At 34.4% G+C, this 27,529-nt stretch overlaps 1 protein-coding gene across 1 annotated transcript in view; it reads right to left on the minus strand.

The window, feature by feature from the left end:
* CEP128 (centrosomal protein 128) overlaps window positions 1–27,529 on the minus strand; it is a 461,274-nt gene that overhangs the window by 358,894 nt on the left and 74,851 nt on the right. The window contains exons 11-13 of the mRNA XM_014591066.2: window positions 6,963–7,049; window positions 4,669–4,743; window positions 2,488–2,620 (exon numbers count right to left, since the gene is read on the minus strand). Of these exons, the coding sequence (XP_014446552.1) occupies window positions 2,488–2,620; window positions 4,669–4,743; window positions 6,963–7,049 (295 nt within the window). The remainder of the gene's footprint in view (window positions 1–2,487; window positions 2,621–4,668; window positions 4,744–6,962; window positions 7,050–27,529) is intronic.

The raw sequence follows: 27,529 nt of genomic DNA on the forward strand, positions 1-27,529 counted from the left end.
GCAATAATTTACAAGCTGAGCAATCTGGACTCACTTAATAGAAATCATTACAAAAATCTCTAACAGGCCAGCAGGTGGTGTGGTAGTTAAGGCACTGGACTCCCACAAGGCTGACTGGGGTTCAAGCCCTGGACTTGACGGCTTGCTTTCTCACTTTCTCTCTGTGTGTCTCTCTCTCCTTCTGTCTTTCTCTCTCTCATGATCATATATACCCTATAGGAAATTTTTAAAAATAGTAATAAATAAAATTAAATAGGTAACTATTTTTAAAAACTTTTTTTTCCAATGTCAACATCACCATTTCTGTTAAACCTGAACTCATTCAGAGTCATTAACTTACACAATTAACACCTCCACTAAGAAGTCATTCTAACATTTTTCAAAGGGTGTTCCTGATCCACAGAAGAAAAAGCCACTATGGCTCATGACCACTTCTGGGACATGATTAATTTTTGTCACCAATCTTCGGATAAAAAAGAAGATAAAGGTCTTAATTTTAATTATTCATACACTGAAAGTTGGGACAAAGGAAATTTAAAAATAGAGGAACATTTATAATATAAGTACAAAGACAAGTGAATGCACACATACACAGAAACACACATCTAGGCACAAGAACAAGAAACTAGAAAAATTCCCACTTCTGCCTTCACAGGCCCTTTCTAAGAAAAATTCTCATGAGCTAAGCAAGTCTGACAACCAAAATGAGTTGAGAAATCACTCACAGAAGACATTAAAAATGCATGCGAAATTATGATCAACTTATTGGAAAACCTTGTTGCAAATCAAGAAGCAGGATAACATGAGCATAACAAAATGAATGCAATTCTGAAAAACAGAAAGTATTTTCTAGGACAGATCAAAACACCCCACGTGTTTACAAGTCAGAAGTATTCCTCTCCTAACTCTCCTACACTGTTGGTAAACTGGTTCAGCCACTGTGGAAAACACTATGGAGTTTCCTCAAAAATCTACAAATAGAACTACCATTTGATCTAGCAATCCCACTTCTGGGTATCTACCCAAAGGCCAGGAAAATACTCAGTTGGAAAAGCGATTGCACAATAATGTTTACTGCAGCATTATTCATAATTGCTAAGACATGGAACCAACCCAAATGTCCACAAACAGATGAATGGATAGAAAAATAGTGTTCTACTCTATGAAATACTATTCAGCCATAAAAAACAATAAGACCCTGGCATTTGATAGAAAGTGGTCGGATATGGAGGATCTATTGCTGAGTAAAGCAAGCCAGGATATGAAAGAAAGATATTGTATGTATCCACTCAATATATACCGACTATCCGCATTCTATGATAGAGAGCAAAAAATCGGAGTACATAAAAACAGTGGTAATAGTTATGGATGCTGAAGACAGTGTGAAATGGGGCAGGAGTAGGGAACAGTATAGAGAAGGATTGCAAGAGAACTAAAAGAGAGGCATGACATTAGTAGAACACAGAAATGGTTTATCACCTGGATTGATCTGAGAAGTATTTCATGTTGGGTAAATTCTTTTTATAAGCCAAATGATATGGACTGATTGAATATTTTTTTAAATGATAATAATAATAAACTGAATAAAATGATGAAAAGCTATTTGATTATGATGATGTGGATAGTAATGTCTTTGTCTTGACTGACATGCATGGGAATAAAGAAATGTAATACACTGTAAAGATATATGTGATTCAGTGCAATATAAAAAAGATTATGATAACAATAAATAAAATTAAATTTAAAAAAGAGTTAATGCTAAGTGAAATAAGTCACTCTATGAAAGACAAACACGGAAGCAGCAGGTGGCATGGTGGTTAAAGTGCTGGACACTCCCACATGGCTGACCACGGTTCAAGTCCTGGACCTGGCAGCTTACTTTCTCTCTCTCTCTCTCTCTCTCTCTCTCTCGTCAAATTAAAATAAATGAATGAATAAATAAAATAACTTAAAAAAAAAAAAGACAGACAAACACAGTATATCCCACTCAATATATTCTGTATGCACTCTATGGCAGAAATAGAATGATTTGAAGACCTAACAGTAGGGAGAACAAGCATAGATATCAGATAAATACCAGAGATTGTGTGGGAGGGGAACTGATTGTAGGGGGGAGGGAGGATCAGCAAGTAATTTAACAGACATTAAAAGTAAAATTCTTTGTTGAAAATGATGTATGTAGTTAATATACCCAATTCGATTATCATACACTGCACACAAGCTTTGTAAACCCACACTGTATACCATAAAGATTTCTGGCAACTAAATGTAAATAAGAAAATATAAAATAAACAAAAACAAGAATAAGAAAAAAAAGACTATGAGATATTTTGTTTGTGTGTAGCGTGTGTATATATACCTATTACATGCTACAGATCACATGTCTATGTGATAAAGGCTTTAAGGAATTTCATTCAACTTGACTTATAAAATAAAAGCACTTCATACAAATTAATTTAAAAAAAAAAAAAAAAGAAAGAAATATACCTCTCCTAAACCTCCAGTCATCTCCTTGTTCATCCTGATGGATTAACTGCTGCTTGGAAATCTGAGATACTTGATGTTGTAAACCCTTTCGATCTCCTTCTGCTTTAGTAAGTTGTGTACGCAGTTCTTCTACCTAAGAATATATAGTTTAAAATAAATTTTAATAGTTTTAAAAATTAGGGGAACATTTATGGAACTATCAATATAAGTTGTTATAAATTATTTCCCTGAGGAAAACATTAACCTCAGATGGGCTACTGTAAACACAAGTTGAAGGCAAGTTACTCTCCTTGCTCTACCAAGCACAATGGAATAGTTGCCCACTCCATTTCTTCATTCCTCCCATTCCTTCTGCAAAGAATGAAGGTTTTTTTTTTTCCTCTGTGTCCATTATGACAAAGAGTTTGACAACTTTTTTTGTAAGTTTCTTATTATATCTCAGTTTACTCGATAACTATTAACCCAAACAACCTCCAATTTGGTACTATATAATATTTTCCTATTTTTCACCTATTTTCTTTCATCTTCCATCTTCCTATTTCCTTTTTTTTTTTTTTTTGGAAAGGTTTTTGCTATAAGGCGCTTGTGCTCACCAGAAAGATAGAGACAGAGAGACAGAAAGCAAGAAATCACCCCCCAGGGGGGATGGCTATGCCACAATCCCTCCTCCTCCATTCTCCTCTCAAGATCTTGGGCACGCACGCACACACGCCTGGCATGAGTTTAAGTCCACCGGGTCTAATACCAGAACCATGGTCCACTACATGGGAGTCCAACAACACAGCCATTATGCTAACTGCTGGCCCCTCATCTTCCTATTTCTGAAGACAAGCACATAGCAGGTACTTCCAAAATGATCATTAAACAAGTGAGCAGTGCCAAAAACATTCAACTAAAGTCAGAATCACCATCTAAACAAAGAAATCTCTTGCTTAAAATGCTAAAAATTAGTGGGAGAAAAACCTGATATTAGAGATTAGAAGTGAGAGTTAAAAGGAAAAAAAAAAAAAGAAAAAGAAAGAAAGAAAAGAATTTAAAACAAATATAAACTTCCAAAAAGAAAGTCTGAATTCTGCCAACATTAACTCCATGTGACGGCTGGCTGCAAAACAAAGTCAAAAAACATTTTTAAAGGTTTTGTAAAACAGGTGCTATGGTGTATTTTCAGCAACAATTGTCAAAATGTAATATCCCTTCTGAACATCTATGATGCCTGACATCTTTGCCTACCAAGCATATTATGTAGGTGAGTTATGTAATATGCACCTCAAAACAAAAGAAGGGACAATTAGGTTCATATTAAACACGGAGATGCAGGTAGAAACCCTTACTCAAAGTACATAAGATGGCTATTTAAAGTTACTGAACTTTAAATACCAGAAGCACCAAATTCCCATTAAGAGCTAATGGACTACAAAAATGTTACACTGAAAAGTGAAGTCTTATATTTGGTTAAAAGGAGCCAGGTAGCATCTTGAAAACATGAATAAAAGACAATGATGTATTCAAAGTAACTTGAACATGTACAGGTCTGTTTTATGTATTTTACTTTCCTCCTTTACGCTCCAATACCTCCTTGAACAAAATTAAGCTCCTGGGAAAATTTTATCTCACATATCCAGTCTTACTTTTACATGGCGCATGCTAAGAGAGATAAGCAGTAAGTTGGAGCAGCAATTAGCAAGACATACTGCCACAGTGGGAATTTGGGCTGGGGTTTCATACCAGCTTTCTCCGAATCTTTCTGAAAGGATTTCATCACTTGCTTATGTGTGCTAATATGCACTTTTTAGGAAAAAAAATGTTCTAAGCCTATTTTTTTGTTCTTCACCAAGACATGTAATAGAGGAGGTGACTCAATCCTGATTTGACGTTAAATAAGATTATTAGGGACCAGCAGATGGTCTAATGGTTACGTTGCTAGATTCCCATGTAGTCGATTGCAGTTCAAGTCCTAGACCCAGCAGCTTGAAATTCACGTTGGATGCATGTGCATGCATGCCTGAAATCCGGAGAGGAGAATGAAGGAGAAGGAAGTGTAGCATTCCCCCTGAAGAGTGATTTCTTGCTTTCTGTCTCTCTGTTTCTCTCTGTCTCTCCAGCGAGCACACGCACCCTACAGAAAAAAATCTCTCTTAAAAAATTTTCTTAAATAAATTATTGTAGATTGCATAGACTTACCTGATGCAAAAGTGTTTCTCTACTGCCCTCTGATTGATTCAGTAACCTTCGAGACAGCTCCAATTCCTGTTCCAGCTAGAGTTTTAACAGAGGATAAAGAAAAATGTCCAATGGGGGAGAAAATAACCAAATTATTATGAGCACAATTTAAGAAAAAAGTGGAAAAGTTTTCAGAAGATATTTACAGCTAATATGAAATGATGAAAATCTCACTATACACATATATGAATGCTTCCTTTAAAATAATGTTAATTGCACAACATAAAGTGAACTAGACTAGGCTTCAGGACGTCTGGGATATAATCAGTTCCGTCTCAATTGTGACTAACATCTTTTGTTCTAGGCATTACTCTATTTTCTCTGAAATAAGGAGTTCATATGTACTAGATGGTCTCTGAAATCACTTCCAGTTCTAAATCATTTTAATCTACATTCTAACAGCATTTTTTTTTCCCTTAAAGCGCATAGTATCAAATGAACCAGACTAGAATAAAATAATACAGAGATCCAATGACTTGAAGTACATTTCATCTAACTGGTGATTTCTTACTTTCTAAATATTTCTAATAGTCATAAGATATTCCTAAAATTTTTTAATATTAGTATTCTAAATTCAAAATATATTTAAAAATTTTTATTGTACTGCCATTAGATAAATATCTATGGAAAATATGGCCAGTTACATGACTAAATACTAACTCTGAATATGCCTAGTTTACTTCAAGTTGAAAAATGTAACATGATGGGATGGAAGTTTGTTAAAATTTTAGGGCTTACATGTGTTAGACTTGTTTGGAGTTCGAAACAATGAGGTGGTTTCTTAAAAATCACAAATTTTTACTAAAATGCTTTTTAGTGCTTACATCTGTAATACTTATCCTAAATCATCATTTCACTTAAATTATTATATTACATACATATTAGTCCTCTAAAAACTATATGTGGTAGGTGTGGCTACTACCAAGGAGCATGAGAAGCCTTGCTCACAACCCTCCCCACCCTGCCACCCACACACAAGCACTTTACAGACCACTGGTGCACAAAAAGCTGGGAAAATCTGAACAAACTCTGTGGAAATACCAATATCAATTTGTTGGGTTTGACCTTAAATGGCAACTATGCGAAATGCTACCATTAAGGGAGTTGGGTGAAGGCTACACACTTTGTTTTGTAATGTCCTATGAATTCTAGAATTATTTCAAAATAAAAGCTTCATTAATTTTGAAAAAAATATGCAAATGGTTTACATAAAAATGTCATATACTTCAAAAAGTAAAATATATGTGAGATCACAAAAACTTCACAAAATATTGTTCAACTAGTTCACTCATGTCTATGAAGAAAGGAAGAGGGAAAAAAATCATACTAGTCAAATGACCTTTAAATCAACTGCAGACCATATTGGTTACTCCCAAGAGCAAATTTGATTACTGGCTAGAACCATCCTCACCATAAAGGCAACATGGGAGCATTATTTAACTCTACATAGATATGTGAATAAAAATAAAGAAGGTAATAGCAGGTAGAAAAAAGCAACAGGGGCAAATTTTTACTTCATTATTCATTGCCTTGGAAACATCTTTAAACCTATTCATTTGTAAATTAAGGAGAGTTGTTTGGCCTCTAAATTCCTTTCTAAAGCTAAACTATGTATTCAAAGACACAAATATACATCAAAGGTCTTTAATATTTCATGAGAATAGACAATGCTATCAAAATTACACTGCTTAACTATACCTATGTTCTGTAATAAAAACAAATAAATCCAAAACAGTCATGCAAAAGCCTTTAAATAATTGGTCTTTGCAATAAAGTCAAGTTCTTTAAATGTACTCTGGCAAGAAAGAATAAAGTTTTTGTTTGTTTCAGTTGTTGCTAAAGGGCACATGAGCTAGCTGTTGGGGGAGGGAAACATCGCCACCATTCCCACCCCTGGGAAAGGCCAAGCTGCAATCCCTTCTCTTCCATTTTCCTCTCAGAATTCTGGGAATGGGCACAAAAGTCCATGTGTTTTCCAAACTGCCAGGTCCACACCATCAGCCATGTGGGAGGCCTTAACCTCCTGAAAAGGGTGAAGTTCAATTTGGCTCTCAAGAAGAACAGCCATAGGTGACAAGATAGCAAAGACATGTGTGTATATTTCTACGAGCAAGCAGTCAAGAGTGGCATGGCCATTGAAGCAAAGGCATTAAAGGGCATTCTAAGTAAGATCTCAAACTCACTTTCCAAGGCACTACAAATATCATGGGCCCCACACCATGTTATTACTCGAATGATAATGTTCAAAATCTTACTTGATTCTTCTCAGTTTCTGTTTGTTTTAGTTTAATTTTTATTACTCCCTCATCCTCATCTGCTTTAGCTACTTGTTTCTTCAGAGCCTAGAAAGAGGTAGGGGAAAAAATGTATTATTCCAAAATACATAAACACTAAAAGTCACTAACAAATTTATTAAGACAAAGCTGAAAGTTGTACAAAATCTATAAATGAATTACAACCTACTCACTCACTGATACATCATCAGTGCATCAGCATTAAAGAAGGTTTTAATGGGGATAAAATATAAACAACTTACTGATCTTCCTAATCAATTTTTACTTAGTTTCATATTTTCTCTATCTCTGGGAAATTTGTTACATATTAAACAAGTCTAAATAGCTAATGCTTTCCTTGGAACAAAGTTTAATGCTTTTCTAGATTAATAGTTTGTTTAAATTCATTGTATTTAAGACTTATATATCTGTTCAACTATTTAGACATAACACCAAAAATTAGTTTTTCGAATTCTGAAAAAAATACTATCAACAAGAGAAAAACATGGTTGTTACATTATTATTACATATATGACATCTTATCACAACATAAAACTGGCTCTTCAAATCATATTTCAAGTAGAAGAAAAAAAGCATTCTTTTCTAGTTTCCTCATCAAAATGGAAGAAAAAGAACTTCAAGACAATACAGATTTTAAAAGTTAACCACAAAAATGTTTGCTTTGGTTTGTTTCTATATTAAAACAAAATTAAACTTAAGGAAAAAAATTATTCTTGGAGCAGTCTCATAATATCTAAAATGTACTGCATTTCTTTAAGTTTGATTTTTTTTCCCCCCCACAATTCCAGCATTTAGACTTAGCAAGGTATATGTGTAAAGGTCACACAAGCTAAGAAAACCCAAAGGGTCAGAAGTCTTTTCCATCAAGATCAATAGGCAAATGATTTTTAGGCAAACAGAAAAACTGCTTTGATGCAAGTATACTCAATCATCATCAATTTCATTAATATCACAAATATCTCCTAAATGCATTTACCATGTGTCGTGCATTGTGCCACAGGTCACTAACATATGTTTATATAATAGAACATGGCCCCCTACCCAGCTTTATCTGGAATGGCTCCTACTCTGACCAGTAAAAATAGCTACTAAGTAAAAAGGTAGAGAAATGTCAATAAAATAAATTAAAATCTTGAATTGAATATAGTAATGATATAACACTTTCATAATATTTAATATGCCCAGATATTCTTCTAACATATTTTAAACACATTATGTATAATAAATATATACTTTTAATACTCATGATAATTCTATGAGTCATTATTAACCCAATTTTATTCAGGGAGAAGTTGAGGCACAAGGAGTTCAATAACTTGCCCAAGGTCACTTAACTAATAAGTGACACATTCGGAATACAGATTCAGGCTTCCTGCCTCTTAACCATTTAGTGGCACTTCCTCTCCATGTTGAAATAAGAATATCAACTATACAGAATGGTAGTGCCTATACTATGACTGTTTCCATACCTGAAAAGCTCATAGGGCCATACCTGGCACATAACCATGAACAATGAAAGACAACTATTATTATTAAATGGTTGACAGTGGTAAAATATTTAAAATTATTAATGTTGGAACCAGCAGATGGCATAATGGTTACGACACTGCACTCCCACAAAATGGAGCATGGTTTGCATCCCGGACCTGGTGGCTTGAAACACACAGGGCACATGTCTGTGAGTGCCCAAAATCCCGAGAGGAGGGTAGAAGAAAAGAGACTGTGACATGGCCATCCTCTCTGGGGAATGATTTCTAGCTTTCTGTCTCTCTGTCCCTCTAGAGAGTGCACACACCCTATAGCAAAAATCTCTTTAAAAAAATAAAATCATCATTGCTTTTTGAGTAATCAAGTTGTGATATTTTATATTTATTCTTTATTATAAGGCAAGTGAAATCTGTAATAACACTTAATTCTGTGTGCATAATTATTCAATTTTTGCTAGTAGGATGTGTTTATAAATTTTTCATGAATAAAATCACCCTAGAAACTTGAAAATTACTGTTGGCATCTTTATTCTTTCCAGGTCTTTCTTGACTGAATGCCCCAATATGTGTGTGTATATGTATGTGTGGGCAGGAGGTGGGGAGGATTGGGTAAGTGGGTGAGAGAGAGAATGAAGAAAAGATATAAAGAAGTTATTCTAGGCCAGCAGGTGGCGTGGTGGTGAAGGCGCTGGACACTCCCACATGGCTAACCACGGTTCGAGTCCCAGGCCTGGTAGCTTGCTTTCTCACTTTTCTTCTCTCTGTGTGTCTTTCTCTGGTCAGATGAAAATGATTGAATGAATAAATAAAAATAAATAAATAATTATTTTTTAAAAAAGAAGGAATTATTACCACATTTTTTAAATCAATTCATTTTATGAAATTTTAAACTATCTTATTCCACAATATCATCATTCCAAACTAGCCCCATTTTTTATTAATGAGTTAAATTTTATTATCTTTTCAATACTTTTTCTTTGGACTAAGATATATGTTTATTTCATGTAGACTAAAAACCAGTCTGGGCCCTTTCTTAGAGTGGCGATTACAAGGAAGGCTTCTTCAGGCAGTTGGCAAGTTTCATCAAACAATAAATAGTCAATTTCCAATTCTGGATTCAAACATCTAGGCAGAAGCCAAATCCACATCAGGTGAGTTATTTAGGGCCACTGCATGCATAGGACAGAAATGTGAATAACTTCAAGTAAGAAGAGCCTGTCCCAAACACAAAAGCCATTCCCTTCCAAAGCAAAGTTCAAAATCTTAACTCGGAAGACTCAAGACACTTCCAGTGGGATTTTGTGTACCTCTTCATGCTCCAGACTGTTCACACCTCTGTCCTCTGCTTATTTATGTAACATAAGCAGAAGGAGTCTCCAGGGGAGCTTTTAAATTTGACTAACCTCATGCTGCAACTCTGAGTTTAACTTACTTAAGAATTTAAACATCGAAATTCTTCACTGAGGAAATTTTCCAGTGTAATAACTAGAATTAATCCATTAATGCCCCTTTCACATGATTTCTCATCATTATTAAAATCCTAAAACATTTTATCCTGATAAAACAAAGATATGTTAACATTTCCCAGTGTTTGCTTACTTTATTTCAATTAAACACACTGAAAAATATTTTCAATGCATATACTTATTTTACTTATTTAATTAGACACTCAAAATAATCATTCAAGATCTAATTTGATTCAAAGTAGTAGTTAACTATCAAAGGGCTTAAATTTCCAAAGAGGAATAGAAAAGCTTGCATGTCACTAAGGTATAAATTTGAGAAGGCCAAGGACCTCATCTGCCATAATCACATGTTATTTCTAAGATAGTACTTGGCACATATAAGGTGGAAAACATGTTACTGAATGTATACATGAATATCTCTCCATAACGTCTAATAATTTCACCTGGAAACTGGCCACCCATGTCCTTCATATACTAGCAGGCTTCCCAGATTTCTCCTATCTTTCTTAATAATTGTATTTTCACAAGCATCAAGTTGTCTTTCTTTGAAAAACCATTATCGTAGTATAGTGATGTTGAAAATAAGTGTTTTTGTGTTTAATTCAAATAAATAATAACCTTTCCCTGTTTGCAGAACTCATCATTTTAATCTTTGCCTTTAAAAAATCTCTTGGGGTAGGCAGGTGGTGTGGTGGTTAAGGGTGCTGGACTCCCATATGGCCAATAGAAATTTGAGTCTTGGACCTGGCAGCTTGGTTTCTCACTCAGTCTCTCTATCTCTCTGTCCCTCTCTGGTCAAAATAAATAAACAAGATAAATAGATTTAAATAATTCTTTTTAAAAAAATCTCCTAAATGGGATTTAAATCTTTTTTTTTTTTTTGGGGGGGGGGGGCATAACTTCAGGTTTATGAAGAGTTGAAAAAATAGAATTCTCCCATACCTTTCACCCAGCTTTCTCTAAAATTAACATCTCATATAACCATTGTACATTTATCAAAACTAAGAAGGTGAGGCACTGGCACAATAGTAAAATGCAACACTCTGTGAGGCTTACTCACATGTAAAGGTCCAGGTTCACATCCAGAGACCTCTCTGAACGAGACCACACACATGTTCATAACCTGGGGCTAGCTGGGGGTGGACTGTAGTGTCAAGACTGCTGGGAGTGCTGTCTCTCTGTCTCTTCTTCATGGAAGAAATAAATAAATAAATTTTCTTTTAAAAAGCTAAAATATTGGGGCCAGCAGATGGCATACTGGTTTCGTCACTAGATTGACATCTTACTGATCATGGTTAGAGTACTGAAACCCAGTGGCTTCAAATTCATGCCAGGTGCGTGTGCGTGCATGCGTGCCCAAGATCTCAGGAGAAGAATGAAGGAAAACGGGATTGCAGCATGGTCATCCCTCCTTGGGGGTGATTTCTCACCTTCCCTCTCACTGTCTCCATCTCATGTCATTATTTTTCCATTAATGTTCTTTTGGTTCCAAAATCCAATCCATGATACTATGCTGTACTTAGTCAGCTTATCTTCTTCGTCTCCTCTAACCTTAAAGTATCTCAGTCTTCCACTGTCTTTTATGTCAATATTTTTTGAAGAGTACTAGAATCAGGTATTGTGTATAATATCCCTCAATCCGAGTCTGTCTGATGACTTCTCATGATCAGACGGAGCTTACAATCTTGAGAGAAGAATCCCTCAGAGGTAAGGTACCTTTCTTACTGCATCACACTGTAAGGTACCCGATATCTATGTGACTCATAACCAGTGATGTTAATCTTGTACCTGCTTAAGGTAAGCTGTGGTTTGCCAAGTTTTCCTCACACAAAGTTGATATTATTCCCTTTCTATATATTTGTCTGGAGAGAGTCACTAGGTGAAGTCCACACTCAAAGAATGAAGAATTAAGCTCCACTTCCCAGAGGGAAGTATCAAAGAATATGCTGGAATATGTTAAAATCACTACTGTGACAAATATTAATATTTTAAGAGATACTAAAGTTATACAAGTATAGTTAATTTCACCCACCAATTTTAGCTCAGAGCCAGACCAGAATTTACTATATCAGTGATTTGATCTTCTTTAGCCTAAAAAAATTTCCCCCTTCATACTTTATAGTCTAACACAACCCAGATTCCAACCAAGCTATTTACAGACAGATGTTCACCAGTACATAGAATGCTGAAACTCTTACATTCTCCCCAAAATAATCCGTTCATACCAAAAACATTAATGAATGATCTAGCTCTTACATCAGACTACATAGGTAGATGGAGTACACTCATCAAATCCCCATCAAACATATCTATTCATGCTGGGTAGCTCCTTAGCACAGCAGTTAAGAGAGCCTGATCCCACATGATCAACCTCAGTTCAAATCCCAGCCCGAACTTGAAAAACAAGCCAGGTAGATGTACATGCCCAAAATCCTGACAGGAAGAAGGAATGGTGGGAAAAGGATTGTGATGTGACTCCCACACACAATGGAGGGGGGGTGCTTTTTCTCTCTTTCTTTCTCCCTCCCTCTCTAACTCTCTCTTCCTTTTCTCTGGTGAGCACACATGCCCTCTGGCAATAAATAAATAAGCAAACATAATGGTTTGTTTGGTTTTTTTTAAAGAAGACAAAACAGATCTATTCTCTTAATTCTCTTGGACAACTCTACTGCTCAGGAATTTCTCTGTTTCTCTATTTCACCCTACATCTTGCCTAGGCGCATGATTAGGTCTCAGTGCAGTTTCTGGACCCCATAGCTTTCTAAATCTCCCTATAGAAATTATACAGGACAATTTGTTCCTATCCCAGTTTTTACTTTTAACACCTAAACCCATAACCATGCCTAACATTCCAACTTCCCACCACCCCCCATAAAGAGAGGGCTCATCAGTTACCAAAACCCACTCCCCTTAAAGAGTAAGAAACAAGAGATACTATAATCTTTTTATCACAGTTCATATAAATAATAGTTTTACTTGATGTTACCGAAATAAAAATCTATAAGTTGAATTTTAATCAAATTATGTTTTCTAATACATTGAATTATATTCTATAACAACATAATTCTTTTGACAGTCAATGGTCTATTTTTCTCATGGTCCAAATTTCTATATATGAGTTGGTCGAATAACAGAATCTCTCATTTTCTTGGATTCCTAGGAATTTGCTAAAATAATCTTGTATTAGTCCTTTCTTCCTAATTTTCCACCTTTAAAACTGATTCATTATCTATAATTTCACTTTTCCAAATAATATACTTTCCTACAGTAGCTGCACTTGCTGCCCGAAACTTTAATACTCCTTTCCTTTCTTTTTACTCTAAGGATATGTAAGTCTTAGAAAATGTAGTCAATAATTTAGTTAATAATAACTTAAATTCTATTGTTTTCAGCAGATGAGCAAAGGAGTGGCACTGAGGATCCAAAGTAAACTACTACATTTCCATTCTCTCGTCTAGAAATACCATTAGGTTTGAACACACTCCCTGCTTTCTATATACCATGAGTCAGTAAATAAACAAACACTGATGCAATCGTCTAGCCCAGAATACTAAGCCATTTTTTCTATATTATCTAGTTTAAAATGAAAGACAAAGAAGAAAAATTTAACTCTTGAGACTTATTAAATATATACTGATGCACTTCAAACTTCAGAAAACAAATATAATATTCAGAAACACTTTAAAAATTAGCTGAATCCAAAGTACAAGCTATTTCTTTAAACCTTAATAATAAACTTTAACTCATTTACTACCTTTTGTAAGGGTGTGAGTCTACACTGGATTGCTTTTCCATGTGACTTAGATTAAGCAACCCAGAATTATATTAAAACTAACCCAGTAAAAGCAGTTATAAAAGGAGGAAAAAAAATCACATGCCAATGAATTTCTATTACTATGTTATTTTGCCCTTTAAAGCTTGTTTTTTTCTTAAGAGCCGTTTAGCTATAAAGCTATCATGTGCCCTGCTCCAGGATTCAAATTGTCTTTTACACATTTAAGATCACAGCAACAACACTGTGCTTTAATAGAGGGTCCCTGGGGCACATTTAAATCTTTAATAACAACAATTTTTCTTCTTTTCCTTAAGAGTGCCAATTTCCATTAAAAAGACAAACATATTGAGTATTGTACTACTGCAGTTCTTTAGAGGTAGACAATTCTGAACTCTCACAGTTCTAGTGAATCGAAAATAATAATAATACAGCATTTCCTTCCAGAGAGGAGTGAAAAGGGAAAAAAGAAAAATGTTTGTAGACCTCTCATCTAACCATAAAAACCCCTACAACTTTGACAACAGGCATGTTTACCAAAAGGCTCTAATAAATAACACACTCAAAGATGTAGAACAAATAGGGAATTAAAGGCTCTTTGTCTACTTTAAATGGACCGGCAAGCTTGGTTAGGAATGATGCAGTGGAATGAAATAAAGATCACATGTTAAGGCTCCTGAAATTCTCAGAGAAGGGTTATGAACATAAATTAACCCAACTCATTCCAATCACGCGGCAGTGCCACAGTTGCATATGTTTGGTCACAAGGGCAAGAACATGTAGATGATTCGCCAGTAAATCAACAAGACTATAGAAAACACGTCTGTGCTCACATCAAACAAGACTTCAGAATCACTATACTTGAAGGTACAACCTGTCAAGTCAGTTTTTTTTGTTTGTTTTGTTTTTTTGTCCTGTAACAATCAAGAATAAAGAAGTTATGTTACTGAGAATTAGAAAACAGCTGCTCTTACTATATTTTTATAACCCAATTCTTCACGTAGGCAATAAATAAAGTCAACAAACAAGTACATTAAGCTTCACAAAATATAATGAGATTCTGATTCAAATCAGGCCACATGAACTATAAATTGAAGTCACAAGTTGTTTATATGTATATATATTAAAATTTTTAAATAATTTTAAAGCTATTTGTTATATTGCATATCAGGCAAAAACTTTATTAGGTACTTAGTATGTATGAAACACTACAATGGGAACTTCATTTAATCAGAATTGTTTTAACAACAGGGAACCAGCAGTTAGCGTAATGGCTATGTCTCTGGACTCCTACGTAGTCGACCGCAGTTCGCATCCCGGACCCAGTGGCTTAAAACTCACGCTGGGTGCGTGTGTGTGCGTGCCCAAGATCCCGAGAGGAGAATGGAGGAGAAGGGATTGCAGCGTGACCATCCCTCCTGGGGGGTGATTTCTCGCTTTCTGTCTCCATACCTCTGTCTGGCAAGCACACGCGCCCTATAGCGAAAATCTCTCAAAAAAAAAAAAAAAAAGAAATGTTTTAACAACAGAAACCTGGTGTATACCTCCAAAATCCCCTTTGGAAACCTGGACATATCTCTACAGTCATCACACATCAATAGACTAACACATATTTTGAAAAGGAATATATATATATATGTGTGTGTGTGTGTGTGTGTGTGGTGTGTGTATACACATGTGTGTGTATGTGTATATATATATATATATATACACACACACATGTATATATACATATATATATATATACACACACACACCACACACATACACACACACACACACACACACACAGAAAATAGAGCAAGATCTTACTGCTTAGAACTAGTACTAGTTAACATGGATTTTATTTCTCTCAAGGTCTGTGAATTTCTAAACTCTCTTTTATTCTCAATTGTTTTAGAGATTCCTCCTCCATGAGAACCAGCTAAAGTCATGGAAAATTTTAGCCTTTAAGTTCATCCAGTTGGGGATTATCTGTGCCAACAAAAACCAAAACAAAACAAAACAAAAAAAAGTTTCTTTTCAAGACACAGAACAATGCCTACATATACTAAATCCCTGAACCAATATCTAACTCAAAAATAGTTGGGTGGATTTTACTTAAATTGTTCAAATAAGTTTATTTTTCAGCCATGACCAAGGAAAGAAAATTCAATACCAACAGCTACAACTAAAACAAAGCAAAACTTTGTAAGTAGAGAAAAACTGCATGACAACTCAGAACGAATCCAATATTGATATCATGACTCTATACAGACGAGAGGGACATCAAAGTAAGGGAGAAATTCAAGAAACTTGCTGTCAATAGAACTCTCTGTCATTTCTAGATAGAAGTGATAAGCACATGATGCAAAAAGTCATAAGATGCAACCATTTCTACTTTTTTTTTTTTGATAGGATTTTTTGCTATAGGGCACGTGTACTCACCAGAAAAAGAGACAAAAAGCGAGAAATCACCCCCCGGGGGGGGTGGCCACACTACAATCCCTTCTCCTCTATTCTCCTCTCAGGATCTTGGGTGGTCCCAACCATTCCTATTTTTTAAAGGGTATAATACCCAGTATCATGTAGGATTTAATAGAAGTATTAGTTCTGATAGAAACTATAATCCTTAAAAATGATCATTAAGGATATCTGATGTTTTCAAACATAAAACTCAAAGTTTCACTTTGAAATGGCCTCAGTGTCTTATTTTCCCCCCTTTTCTTACAATATGGTATTTATTCTTTCAGGAATCCACAAAAGCTCTCATAGAAATTATTGTGGTAGAATAGATGGGCACTTTTTACTGACATAGTTAACAAACAAGCAAACTTTTTATTACCACAATTTCCTATTTATGGAGTCTGTGACTGCTTAAGGCACCAGGTCGTGGGTTCGAGGATCATGGCAGCCAAATCCCTTTGCTCTATTCCATGCCAGTCTTTACCAGAAACTTTAGTCAAAGGCCACATACAAGACTAGGCCAGAGACCATGGGTGAATCAGCAAAAATCCACTACCATGACTATAAAAATAACTCAAAAATAAACCCTGTTGACTAGTGTCAGAATTTCACTCTTCAAATGTTATTAAATTTGTTGATCTGCAAAGAAAAAATCTTAATTAACTGCATAAAATAGTTGGTATGCTGAGAAGACATACAAATCTTTTAACTCATTTAATTCAAAAGCAACAATGATAATGAGTATTATTCCCTAAAATGCCATTGCTTTTACTGGAAGAGATTATATTTTTATGCAATCTTTTACTTAATAAAAATCTTGCAAGTAAAGTTAAATGTGAGCCCAACAAGTGCACTTTCCAGGATTTCCTTCAAAATCAAAAGGCAAATGCTCTTAGTGGAGGGTCTGCTTTTATCCAAGCAGTTTCCTCTCAAAAAAGAGGCACAGTTTTATTCAAAATCAAGAGCAATATGATACTTCATTTGACTTTCTAAATGCAGGACCACTGAGTCTGAATTGTTGACAAACAGAAGATCATAGATCATTATGGAAATTTAATTTAGAATTTCTCCACTTTTATATATCTTTGAACAGAAAGCCCTGTAAATATACAACATCTTTCATTGTTCAGAATCAAAGGATGTTATTTTACACTTTAGGGCTTGTGTTGTTTTCTTTTTTTCCAACTATTTTCTAATAAAAATAAAACAGCACCAAGCCAATGAGTAACTGAATGTGCAGCAGACTGGTCTTTGTTTGCACAGCATTACTATGCACTCGGTAGTTGCCCAATAAATATTAATTGATAATGATGGGAAAGGGCTTTATAAACAGATGGTCTAGCATAAATTCACTGAAAGTGTAGATAGAAACATTCCAGTCCTCAAGAAAAGCAGAACACAGAAATTAAACAAGTCCCGCACACAGAAAATCACAGTCTACTGTCAGGCAGCTGTTCAGTCAACAAGAGCAGCAGACATTTTTCATCATCATCATAGCATTAACAACATTAACTATCTGTTTGCATATGGTGCTGCACAAAGGGACTCAAACAGATTCAAACTGGCATTATTGATTATAATTTACAATGACAATATTAGGAAGAACAAATAAATACACGTAGCAAAATGAATGTGAGTAAACAACACTTTCAGATCTAGTAATAGGTGGTGTGAACCTAAAAGGTGTGTCGAACATATACATAGCTCACAGTGGCAATATGAGTATTTATTTTATATGCAAATCTCAACTACTTACAAACAGGATTTAAGGTATTTCACAAGCACACCTATAAATGCTTAAAGAAAAGAAAAATCAGAGGCCATAATAATGAGAATAAACAATGCCTCTTCACAAACCTAGAAAGCAAATATTATCAGAATAGTGATCAGAGAAAAAAAAATTGAGGGACAAAGAAAATCATATGAGGATTAACTCCAAGCAAATTGATCAACCCAGAAAGGCATCCTGAAAAACAGTTTTCAAAAATTCTTGAATAATAAGAAAGTGTAAGTTAGTATACAGAACTTTCCAGAAAGATGTTGAAATGAGGAGGTAAAAGGGGACAGAAAGTGCATTGTATGCATTTAATAATTAATAGCCTTAAGTAATATTATCTTAATAAAGTAAAAAGCCTTAGAAGACATGACATAAGTGCTAATTATATAGAAATGAGATTACAAGACTTTCAGGACAACTTACATCTACACATCATCTCATAAAACTGCACCCTTCAAAGGAATCTAAAGACCAACCTTTGGCATGTTACTTCTTCTACGAGGTAAAATACATTTATAAACTTTTAACTTTTGTTTTATCGTTATAAAAAAATAGGCCCCTGAAATATAAGAGCAAAATGGAATACTCTTTAATCAAACCAGCAATTTCCAATACTAGAAAGATAATGTGACTTGTAGAGACTTGACAGCAATCATGAACCATCCAAGAAGTTTTCTTCATAAATGGAAATTCAGATAGCAAGCACAAGGATGAAAGATACATCCTTCAAGATCTCTTGCACTTTGTCTTCTACAAGGAGTCTTTAGAGAAAAAATATGTTTTACTGAAAGAATACTAAAAGTGTTTTAGTGTCATCTGAAATAAGCAAAGTCCAAGAAAATAACCTACAGTTTAAGTAAGGAGGTCACAAAGACAAGGAAAGCAAGAACAAGTTTAAGGACGAAAGCCCATGATATTTCTTGGACCTGCACATTTCAAGCTGTGCCAAATCCTATTCAAACACCTTTACAAGATAAATCCCATAATAGTCCATCATTCTTTCCCATTTATTTCTTTCTCATCAGTATGTTGACATTAATGGTTCTTTCACAAGCTTGTCCTTGAAAACAATAAATAAATAAATAAATAAAGTAATAAAATAATCCACAGGTAAAAAAACAATCGACAGCAATCATGAACCATCCAAGAAGTTTTCTTCATAAATGGAAATTCAGATAGCAAGCACAAGGATGAAAGATACATCCTTCAAGATCTCTTGCACTTTGTCTTCTACAAGGAGTCTTTAGAGAAAAAATATGTTTTACTGAAAGAATACTAAAAGTGTTTTAGTGTCATCTGAAATAAGCAAAGTCCAAGAAAATAACCTACAGTTTAAGTAAGGAGGTCACAAAGACAAGGAAAGCAAGAACAAGTTTAAGGACGAAAGCCCATGATATTTCTTGGACCTGCACATTTCAAGCTGTGCCAAATCCTATTCAAACACCTTTACAAGATAAATCCCATAATAGTCCATCATTCTTTCCCATCTATTTCTTTCTCATCAGTATGTTGACATTAATGGTTCTTTCACAAGCTTGTCCTTGAAAACAATAAATAAATAAATAAAGTAATAAAATAATCCACAGGTAAAAAAAAAATCATAAAAGAGAGAAGAAAATAATTACCATGGTATAAGATGATAAGATCAGGAGCAATCATGTGCATCAAAACTATAGCAAGAATTTAAATAAATGCTTCAGCCATTGACTGGTAAACAACTTAATATGTAGCAATAAGCAGTAAGGCAGAAATAAATACACAAAACAATTTCCTAAAATGATTTGAAAACACAAAGTCTTTAAAAATACTGTCTATTCCACCCAAATTTTCCCTAGAGATCCACAAGAGGTAACTATTTCCACTCTGGGTTACCATGGAGTCTAGACAAATCTAGAATAATGCCCTTACTGAATTACAGTGACTGCTGACATCTCTATTTCCTCAGCTAAACTGGGACCCCCATAAAAGCAAGACATCATTAGGTAACATTAAATCCTTACTCCCCAGCACATTACCTGGAAGATGAAAGGTACAGGACAATATAGACCAAATCAATATTTTGCTATGTATAGTTCTGGCAATACAGTATGTGATATTGACTCATTCATTCATTCAAGAAATACTTATCAGGTCCATACTCTGTGCCAGGCATAGTCTCCATGCTGGCAATGCAGCAATGAGCAAAACAGATGAAAACACCTCCCTTCACAAAGCCTGGATTCTAATCAGGGAGACAGACAAATGGCATGTAATGATCAAGTGTTACAAAGTAAAAACACACCTGAGGAAGGTGCTGAGGAGTGATGAAGGGATATTTTAGCTAGGAGAGTAAATAAGAGCTTTCTTCAGCAGAGTTTTGAATGAGATGTGGGCACCAGCCATGCAACTGTTACAGGGTTGAAAATTCCTGGCTCTGAGAATAAATGTCCAGAAGCAAGAAGTGTCTAGCATGTCCATGGAAAAGCAAGAAAGCCAAGGCCATTGCCCTAGAATTGACAAGAAGGACAGAAATTGGGGTGAGAGGAATTTGGGAACCAAATCAGAGGACTTCTGTACTAAAGACTTTAGATCTCATTCTTGTGCTATGATACAGAAACCACTGAAGGCTTTTGAAGAAAGATCTGAAACGATCTGCTCTGTGGGGAATAGACCGTAAGCAGGTAAAAACGGCAGCAGGGAGGCTACTTCTTTAGCCCAAACAGGAGAGAGTAATGGTAGGATGATATATTTGAGTACTAATAATAGTAAGGTGAATAGTTACCAGTTCAGAAAATATTTTTAAAATAGAGCTGAAAAAATTTAATGATGAACTCAATATGAAGAATGGAAGAAAAGCAGAGGCAAGAACATAAAGAAAATTTATAAAGTTTTTAAAATGTAAAACTAAAACCATTGTGTTATCAAGGTGATGTTTTTTAAGGGAAAAAATGAGCTACTTATTTAGGTAAACCACACAAAGGATAACATTTTGCCGTTTCTAAACAAGTTCATGGGATAGGAAGGGAAAGAATGGGAATTCAGAGCTCCAGAGACCTAAGTCTGCCCAGGTTTTGTGGCTTTGAGTCATTCTATCATCATAATTGGATTTTCATCCAACACTTAATACTGGTTGATAAGGTTTCAGCATCGCATTCTCAGACAATAAACAAGAAACTGTCTAATCATCTTCTCTCAACTATAAAGGTTCATCAAATGACAAGCTACTAAGCTTATAGTTCTAAATACTATTCTAACACTTGACTATAGCATGGACAAAAATTCATTAGAAATAATCTAAAGTAGTTTCTCAGTTTTTGAGCATAAATAATTTACACCACAACGTTGGTATTTTCTTAAAAAAAAAGAGAGATCCAGGGTACTTAATGGAAATATAAATTAACTATAAGTACAAGTCATAAGAGAGCTATAAAAATGCCTTTCTATCAAGAAAAAAAATTAGCCAAAGGAAAAATAAATAGGACATGAATATTAAAATTTATCATAACTGGGGTGGGTAGACAACAGGGTACCAAAAGCAGTGATTATTAAGGAGATAAAAATGCTAATTAGGACAAAGAGGTTTGGGTCTATATAAAATAAAAATGTAAAGAAAGTATCATTCTGTACAGCTTATAAATGAGAAAAGTAAAAATGGGCTTGGGAATACACGATTTCGGTGAAATAAGTTCTCATATTAAATTGCAGTCTCTGTTTTATTATATATTAAAAAATTTCCTCAGAGAGAAGGAGGAAGGAAAGAACTGTAACTATGAATAGAAAACATGAAAGAAACAAACAAAAAAGCACTCAAATGACAATATTAGTATAAAATACAGCAGGTGTTTCAATAGGCAATATTCAATGTGTCATTTTCAACAGTGGAGAACAACACAGTTTCAAATTTTAATTTTCATATAGCATCTACTAAAATAACTACATTCTTTTCAGTTGCAACATTTGTGCAAAGTACACTTTCACAAGCCCTAAGAGCGGAGGATATATATTTTATAAAGAACCAGTTTTCAACAAAGTTTGGCTACTTTAATAAATGATTCTTATTAAGTCAAAACTGATGGTTCAACACTGACGACTAGTGGTCAAAGCATGTAATTCCCTATTAACTATTAATCCTGTGACTTTCATATTAAATTTGAAACATATAAATTTTGAAAAAAGCCACCCTTTTTAAAAAGTTACCCTTACAAATGTTCTTTAAAAATACAAAGAAAAAAACTGTATCTACAAAATATCCTAAAAAGTCTTCTGTCCATTATTTGCAAAGTCTCAAAACAGAAGTCAATCGTCATTGGCTGATGGAATTTTTGAGTCAATGCAAACAATGGACCCTTAAAGGAAACAGATCCGTAAAGTATCAGTTTAATCACATTCCCATGGCTGAATTAACATTCTTTGAGAAAGCCATTATTAATGTTTAAAAGAGGTCTTACAGTAGAATTCATATATCTGGGTAACCCAATTCTAAATTTCTTTTTCTAACTGTGTTAGAATTGAAGATAACAGAAATCCAACTGTCTTTATTGAGTTTTCAATATAATTTGAAAACTAGAAACTTACTGTACAAAAAGTCCTTTTTATAAAATTGAATTTTGTTTAACTATGATTGAATTATTCAAGAATGTTCGTGAGATTTTGATTATATTTAAACTACCACATATTGAATTTCATGTAAGTTAAAATTTGTTAACCTTTACTTTCTTGTATGCAAGAAAAAGCACAGTAGAAAGTAGAAATATTTTCCTTTGTAGAAAAAAATTTTTAACCAAGAATGCTCTCTGCAGCTAGCTGATCATTTACATTTGAAAACAACATTCCTTCTCTCAGTAAGAGTTCACTAAGCACTAAGTAGTCTACCTTAGTAGACTATTTTGTTTTCCAGTTTTGCATGTAGTACTACACACCCCAGGAACAGGGATGAACAGGATAAACAAAGCCCCCGCCAATGGAGTCTACATTCTACTGGGGAAGATGAACGATAGAGTAAGAAAGCAAGTAAATAATCATTACAGCTTGTGTTAGGTACTGAAAAAAACAAAAAGGAACATATGACATGATAGTGACCAACAGGACAGAAGATAGCTACTTTAGAAGGGTGAAGGGGCAGGAAAGGTAACGATTAAGCCTGAAGAATGAGAAGAGATCAATTATGCTGAGTCAGAAGAAAAATGTTCCAATATGACACTGAGAAGAAACCAATGAAGCTATGATACAGATTTCTTAGAATAATATGTTTGAAATACTAGAATAGACATCAAAAGAATTAAAATATATAGGTTCAAAACCAAACTAAAATATAAAAATTATTATATAATACGTTCGGTCTAATAGAAAACCACAAAAGGGAATTAAAAAAAAAAAGGCTAAATAAAACACAAAATAATAAAAATTTCCAAATGTATCAGTAATATTGTTAGGTATAAACTGACTAACCCAGCCAAAAATTTATCAGATGAGATTTTTTTTTTTAAAGTTCAGCTATAAGGTGTCTATAGGGGGAGCAAAAGGTGTTTATAAGAAGATATACCATCTTCATCATAATGGGAGGCTTTAGAGAGGTATTTAGTAAGAATAGAGACTAGAACAGCAACATTTATAAACTTGATCTACTAAATGTTTACACGTGTATGAATGTGTTTCAAACACAAACTAAGATTCTGCATCTAAAAAACAGAAAATATATTTAGGAGTTTTTTACCCTGAAGTACATACAAAAAAAAATTGTTAATAAAACAAGATCAAATGGAAATACAACAAATTTCAAAGGAATTAAATTTAAAATAAATAATGAAGAGTTAAAAAAATAAGTATACACAAACATATTTGAACATTCCAAATGTACTCCTAAAAAAGTCTTGAGTTATAAAGGAAATCATCACACAAATTATAAAAGATTTGGAAAGAAACCACCACAAAAGAATAAGATAACAAAATACATAGTAATTTGTTGGTAAAGTTACACTATTGGTGTTAAAAAACAGAAAAGTTAACTATTTAATTTGTAAATCTAAAAAATGAAAGAGTAATCCCAAAAAAGGGGGAAGGAGGGGACAAAAAAGTAAAGAAAGTTCCATAGTGCAGTGATAACGTGCCGCTCAAGAAAAGCTAGATCTCCCATGATGGCAGCAATTTGAATCTCCAGCCCTGTCAGCCCCGAACATGGCAGACACTTGCCCACGGTCCTACAAGCTGGAGGACTAGAGGAAGGGGATCACAGAACTACACTCCCTATGGAGGGTGCCCACCCCTAGCTCTCTTCCCCTCACTCTTGATCATAAGTAAGGAAAAAAAAGACAGAGTTAAGAAAAGTTAGTGATACAATAAACACAGTTGGTTAAAAGCAATTTAATCATTGTATATCTAGCAATAAAAAAGGAAGACAGAAATAATTAAAGGACTATGAATGCTATTTTAAACAAAGATCATAACAAAAAATAGATAACTTATAAAATCATAAATTATAAAAATGACTTAATAAGTAAAAAGTTATATAAAGCCATAAACATTTTAAAAAATTAGAAGATCTCAGGTGCCAAAATGAGAACAGGCACAAACGGCTTTATAGGAGAGTTTTAACATTCAAGAAATACAGGCTCTCCTCTTCTGCAGGAGGCCTACATGCACCGCTTGTGCAGCCGCCATGTCTCTAGTAATCCCTGAGAAGAAAAAGCACATTTTGCAAGTATTCAATACCAACATCTATGAGCAGCAGAAAACAGCCTTTGCCATCACTGCCATTAAGGGGATGGGTAAGGTATGCTCACATGGTGACTAGGAAAGCAGACATTGACCTCACCAAGAGGGCAGGAGAGCTCACTGAAGATGAGGTAGGCCATGTGATCACTGTTATGCAGAATCTACGCCTGTACAAGAACCCAGACTGGTTCTTGAACAGACTGGTTCTTTTTTTTTTCTTTTTTTTGGCGAGGTTTTTGCTATAGGGCACGTGCGCTCGCCAGAAAGACAGAGAGATAGAAAACGAGAAATCAACCCCCCAGGGAGAATGGCCACACTGCAATCCCTTTTCCTCCATTCTCCTCTTGGGATCTTGGGCATGCACGCACATGCGCCCACCGTGAGTTTAAGCCACCGGGTCCGGGACTCGAACCGTGGTCAACTACGTGGGAGTACAGCGACATAGCCATTACGCTAACTGCTGGTCCCAATAAATCTTTAAAAAAAAAAACAGTTGCACTCCTATATGCTATAAATAACCAATGAAAGATGTAGTCAAAGAAAATAATTCATTCCGTATTAAAAAAAAACCCTTAAGATATACAAGTATAAGGCTAACTAAAGATGTACAGGACCATAAAATAGACAACAATAAAACCACTGAAAAACATTAGGGAAAAAACTTCTCTTCATATTAATCTATATATTTAATACAATTACAATCAAAATGCCAACTGGACTTTTTCAGGGAATATGACAAGGGATTTTCATTATCATTTACCAAAAGATACTAACAGCTTTAATAATTAAGATGGAATGACATCACTACAGGAATTGACAACAAGATTATCAATGAGGCATATGGAACATATATAACAGAAGTGGCATTTAGAGTAGGAAAAAACAATTATCAAAAAACAATGCTGAGGCAACTGATTCATAATATAAAACAAACCTAGACTCCCTTCTTGCTCCATTAAAAACATAATAAATTTCTGGGAGGGGGGAACCCAAATAACTCAATAGTTTTAAATGAATAAGTGATAAACAGGCAAATGATAGAAGTACAAGTGCAAATTGCCAACAAATATATGAAAAGATGCTCAAAATCACTAATGATAAAATGCAAATACACATAAAAAATGAGTAAACGCATTACACCCATCTAGCAAAAATTTTAAAGAATTACAGCTACTACTACTGGTAGAAATGTAGATAAAAGGGCCTGCTCAACTACTGCTAAAAGACATATGAAGTATTAGAACCTTCTTGAAAAATAATCTGGCGATATTTATTAATATTATAATAAAAGTTCTATCCACAGTAATAGAGTAATTTGGAACATCTGCTAGCTGCAGAAATTTTCAGAAAGCATCAGTGAAATTAAAAAGATGCATCATCAATGTATACAAACCTAGATGGTATAACTACTACACACCTAGGCTATATGATATAGCCTATTGTAAACCTGTATGTGTATATGTTTTGTGGCCCACTGTTGACCTAAACATCATTATAGGCTAACGACTCACTTGTGAATTGTGGTCTTTCTCAAAGCTTAGGGAGACTGCTAGGATGATCAATGTGAAGGTGATTTAATAGGCATTTATATAAAGAGCATCTAGAATATCATGAGAAAAGAAAGGCTTGAATAAAATAAATATAAGTGAATATGTGGAGAGATAATTACAAAAAAGAGGGCATTAGTTATGGAAACAAGAAGCGAGGATAAAATGAAGGGTCAAGCAGAAGTGGTACGATTTAGCTTAGAAAGGCAAGTAAAAGTGAATCCAAAGCCTACCAGCCTTTCAAAGGCCTCCAGGTCCCCAAACAAACTAAAGAAGACTCAAAAGGAAGTTCAGGAAAGTAAATGAAGCCAGGTTAGAATATCTGCCTGACAGGATTCTAGTCTACTTTGTGATACCCAAAGTATCAGAGGAGTTTTAGGGGAGAATCTAACTAACACTATTAAGAAGACATTAGCAAAACATTCTTGGCTTCATAGAAGTTTCTCCCTTAATGAACAATAAATCTTTACATTAATAAACAGTGGCATTAATAAACAGTGGCAAAACTCTTCTGGAGGGAAGCAGCCATATTACTCAACATCTTTGGAAGTACAATTACACTTCCAGGCAAGAATAAGTAGCTACTTTCTCATTAAGTTTGTACAGTTAGTACAGATGCCAAAAGACAAAAAAAACTATTGAAAAATATCTACCAGTTAATTTTTCTTCATATAACCTTATGTTATTGATGAGAGTCACAAATCTGATTTTCTATTGGAAAGCATACTGAAAGTCACTGAGGTCCCACCTTAAACACTCACGAATTTCTAACTTAATCTTCATCACCTCCGATTAAGATTCCATGCCCTCACCCCACAGACTTCCCCATGAAACACCTTTAAATTTAAGAATTTTAAATTCTTAAAATATTAATCACCAAGGGACATATGCACAAAGTGTTCTTAATATACATGAAGAGGAAACTAGTAAGTGATATGCTATCAAATGCTCTGAGTAACACATACAGATATACTCACAGCATTTATCTCGTGTTTTGTACTTAAGCAATCCAACTAAAAAACAAAACAAAACAAACAAACAAACAAACAAAAAAAAACAGCTATTTCAAAGATGAGTAGTCAAGAATTAGAAACTTTATCTAGGATTTCATGTAAATCCCAGGAGATTTTAGACTATGCTTACAATGTAAATATCTCTTTCTATACACTACCCCGTGCCTACTGCTACTCCATTAAATTTAACTAATCAAAGGTAGGCTATCAACAAACATCTAATCAAAAGAAGTTTATAGTATGGTAAAGTACCCTAATGTCAAATAAGTACTTTATCATTTGTATAAGAGTGCAACAAGGAAAGGCTGATAGTTATTGGATTAATATTTGA

Source organism: Tupaia chinensis, unplaced genomic scaffold, assembly GCF_000334495.1.
Source record: "Tupaia chinensis unplaced genomic scaffold, TupChi_1.0 Scaffold000528_1, whole genome shotgun sequence".
Classification (NCBI taxonomy): Eukaryota; Metazoa; Chordata; class Mammalia; order Scandentia; family Tupaiidae; genus Tupaia; species Tupaia belangeri.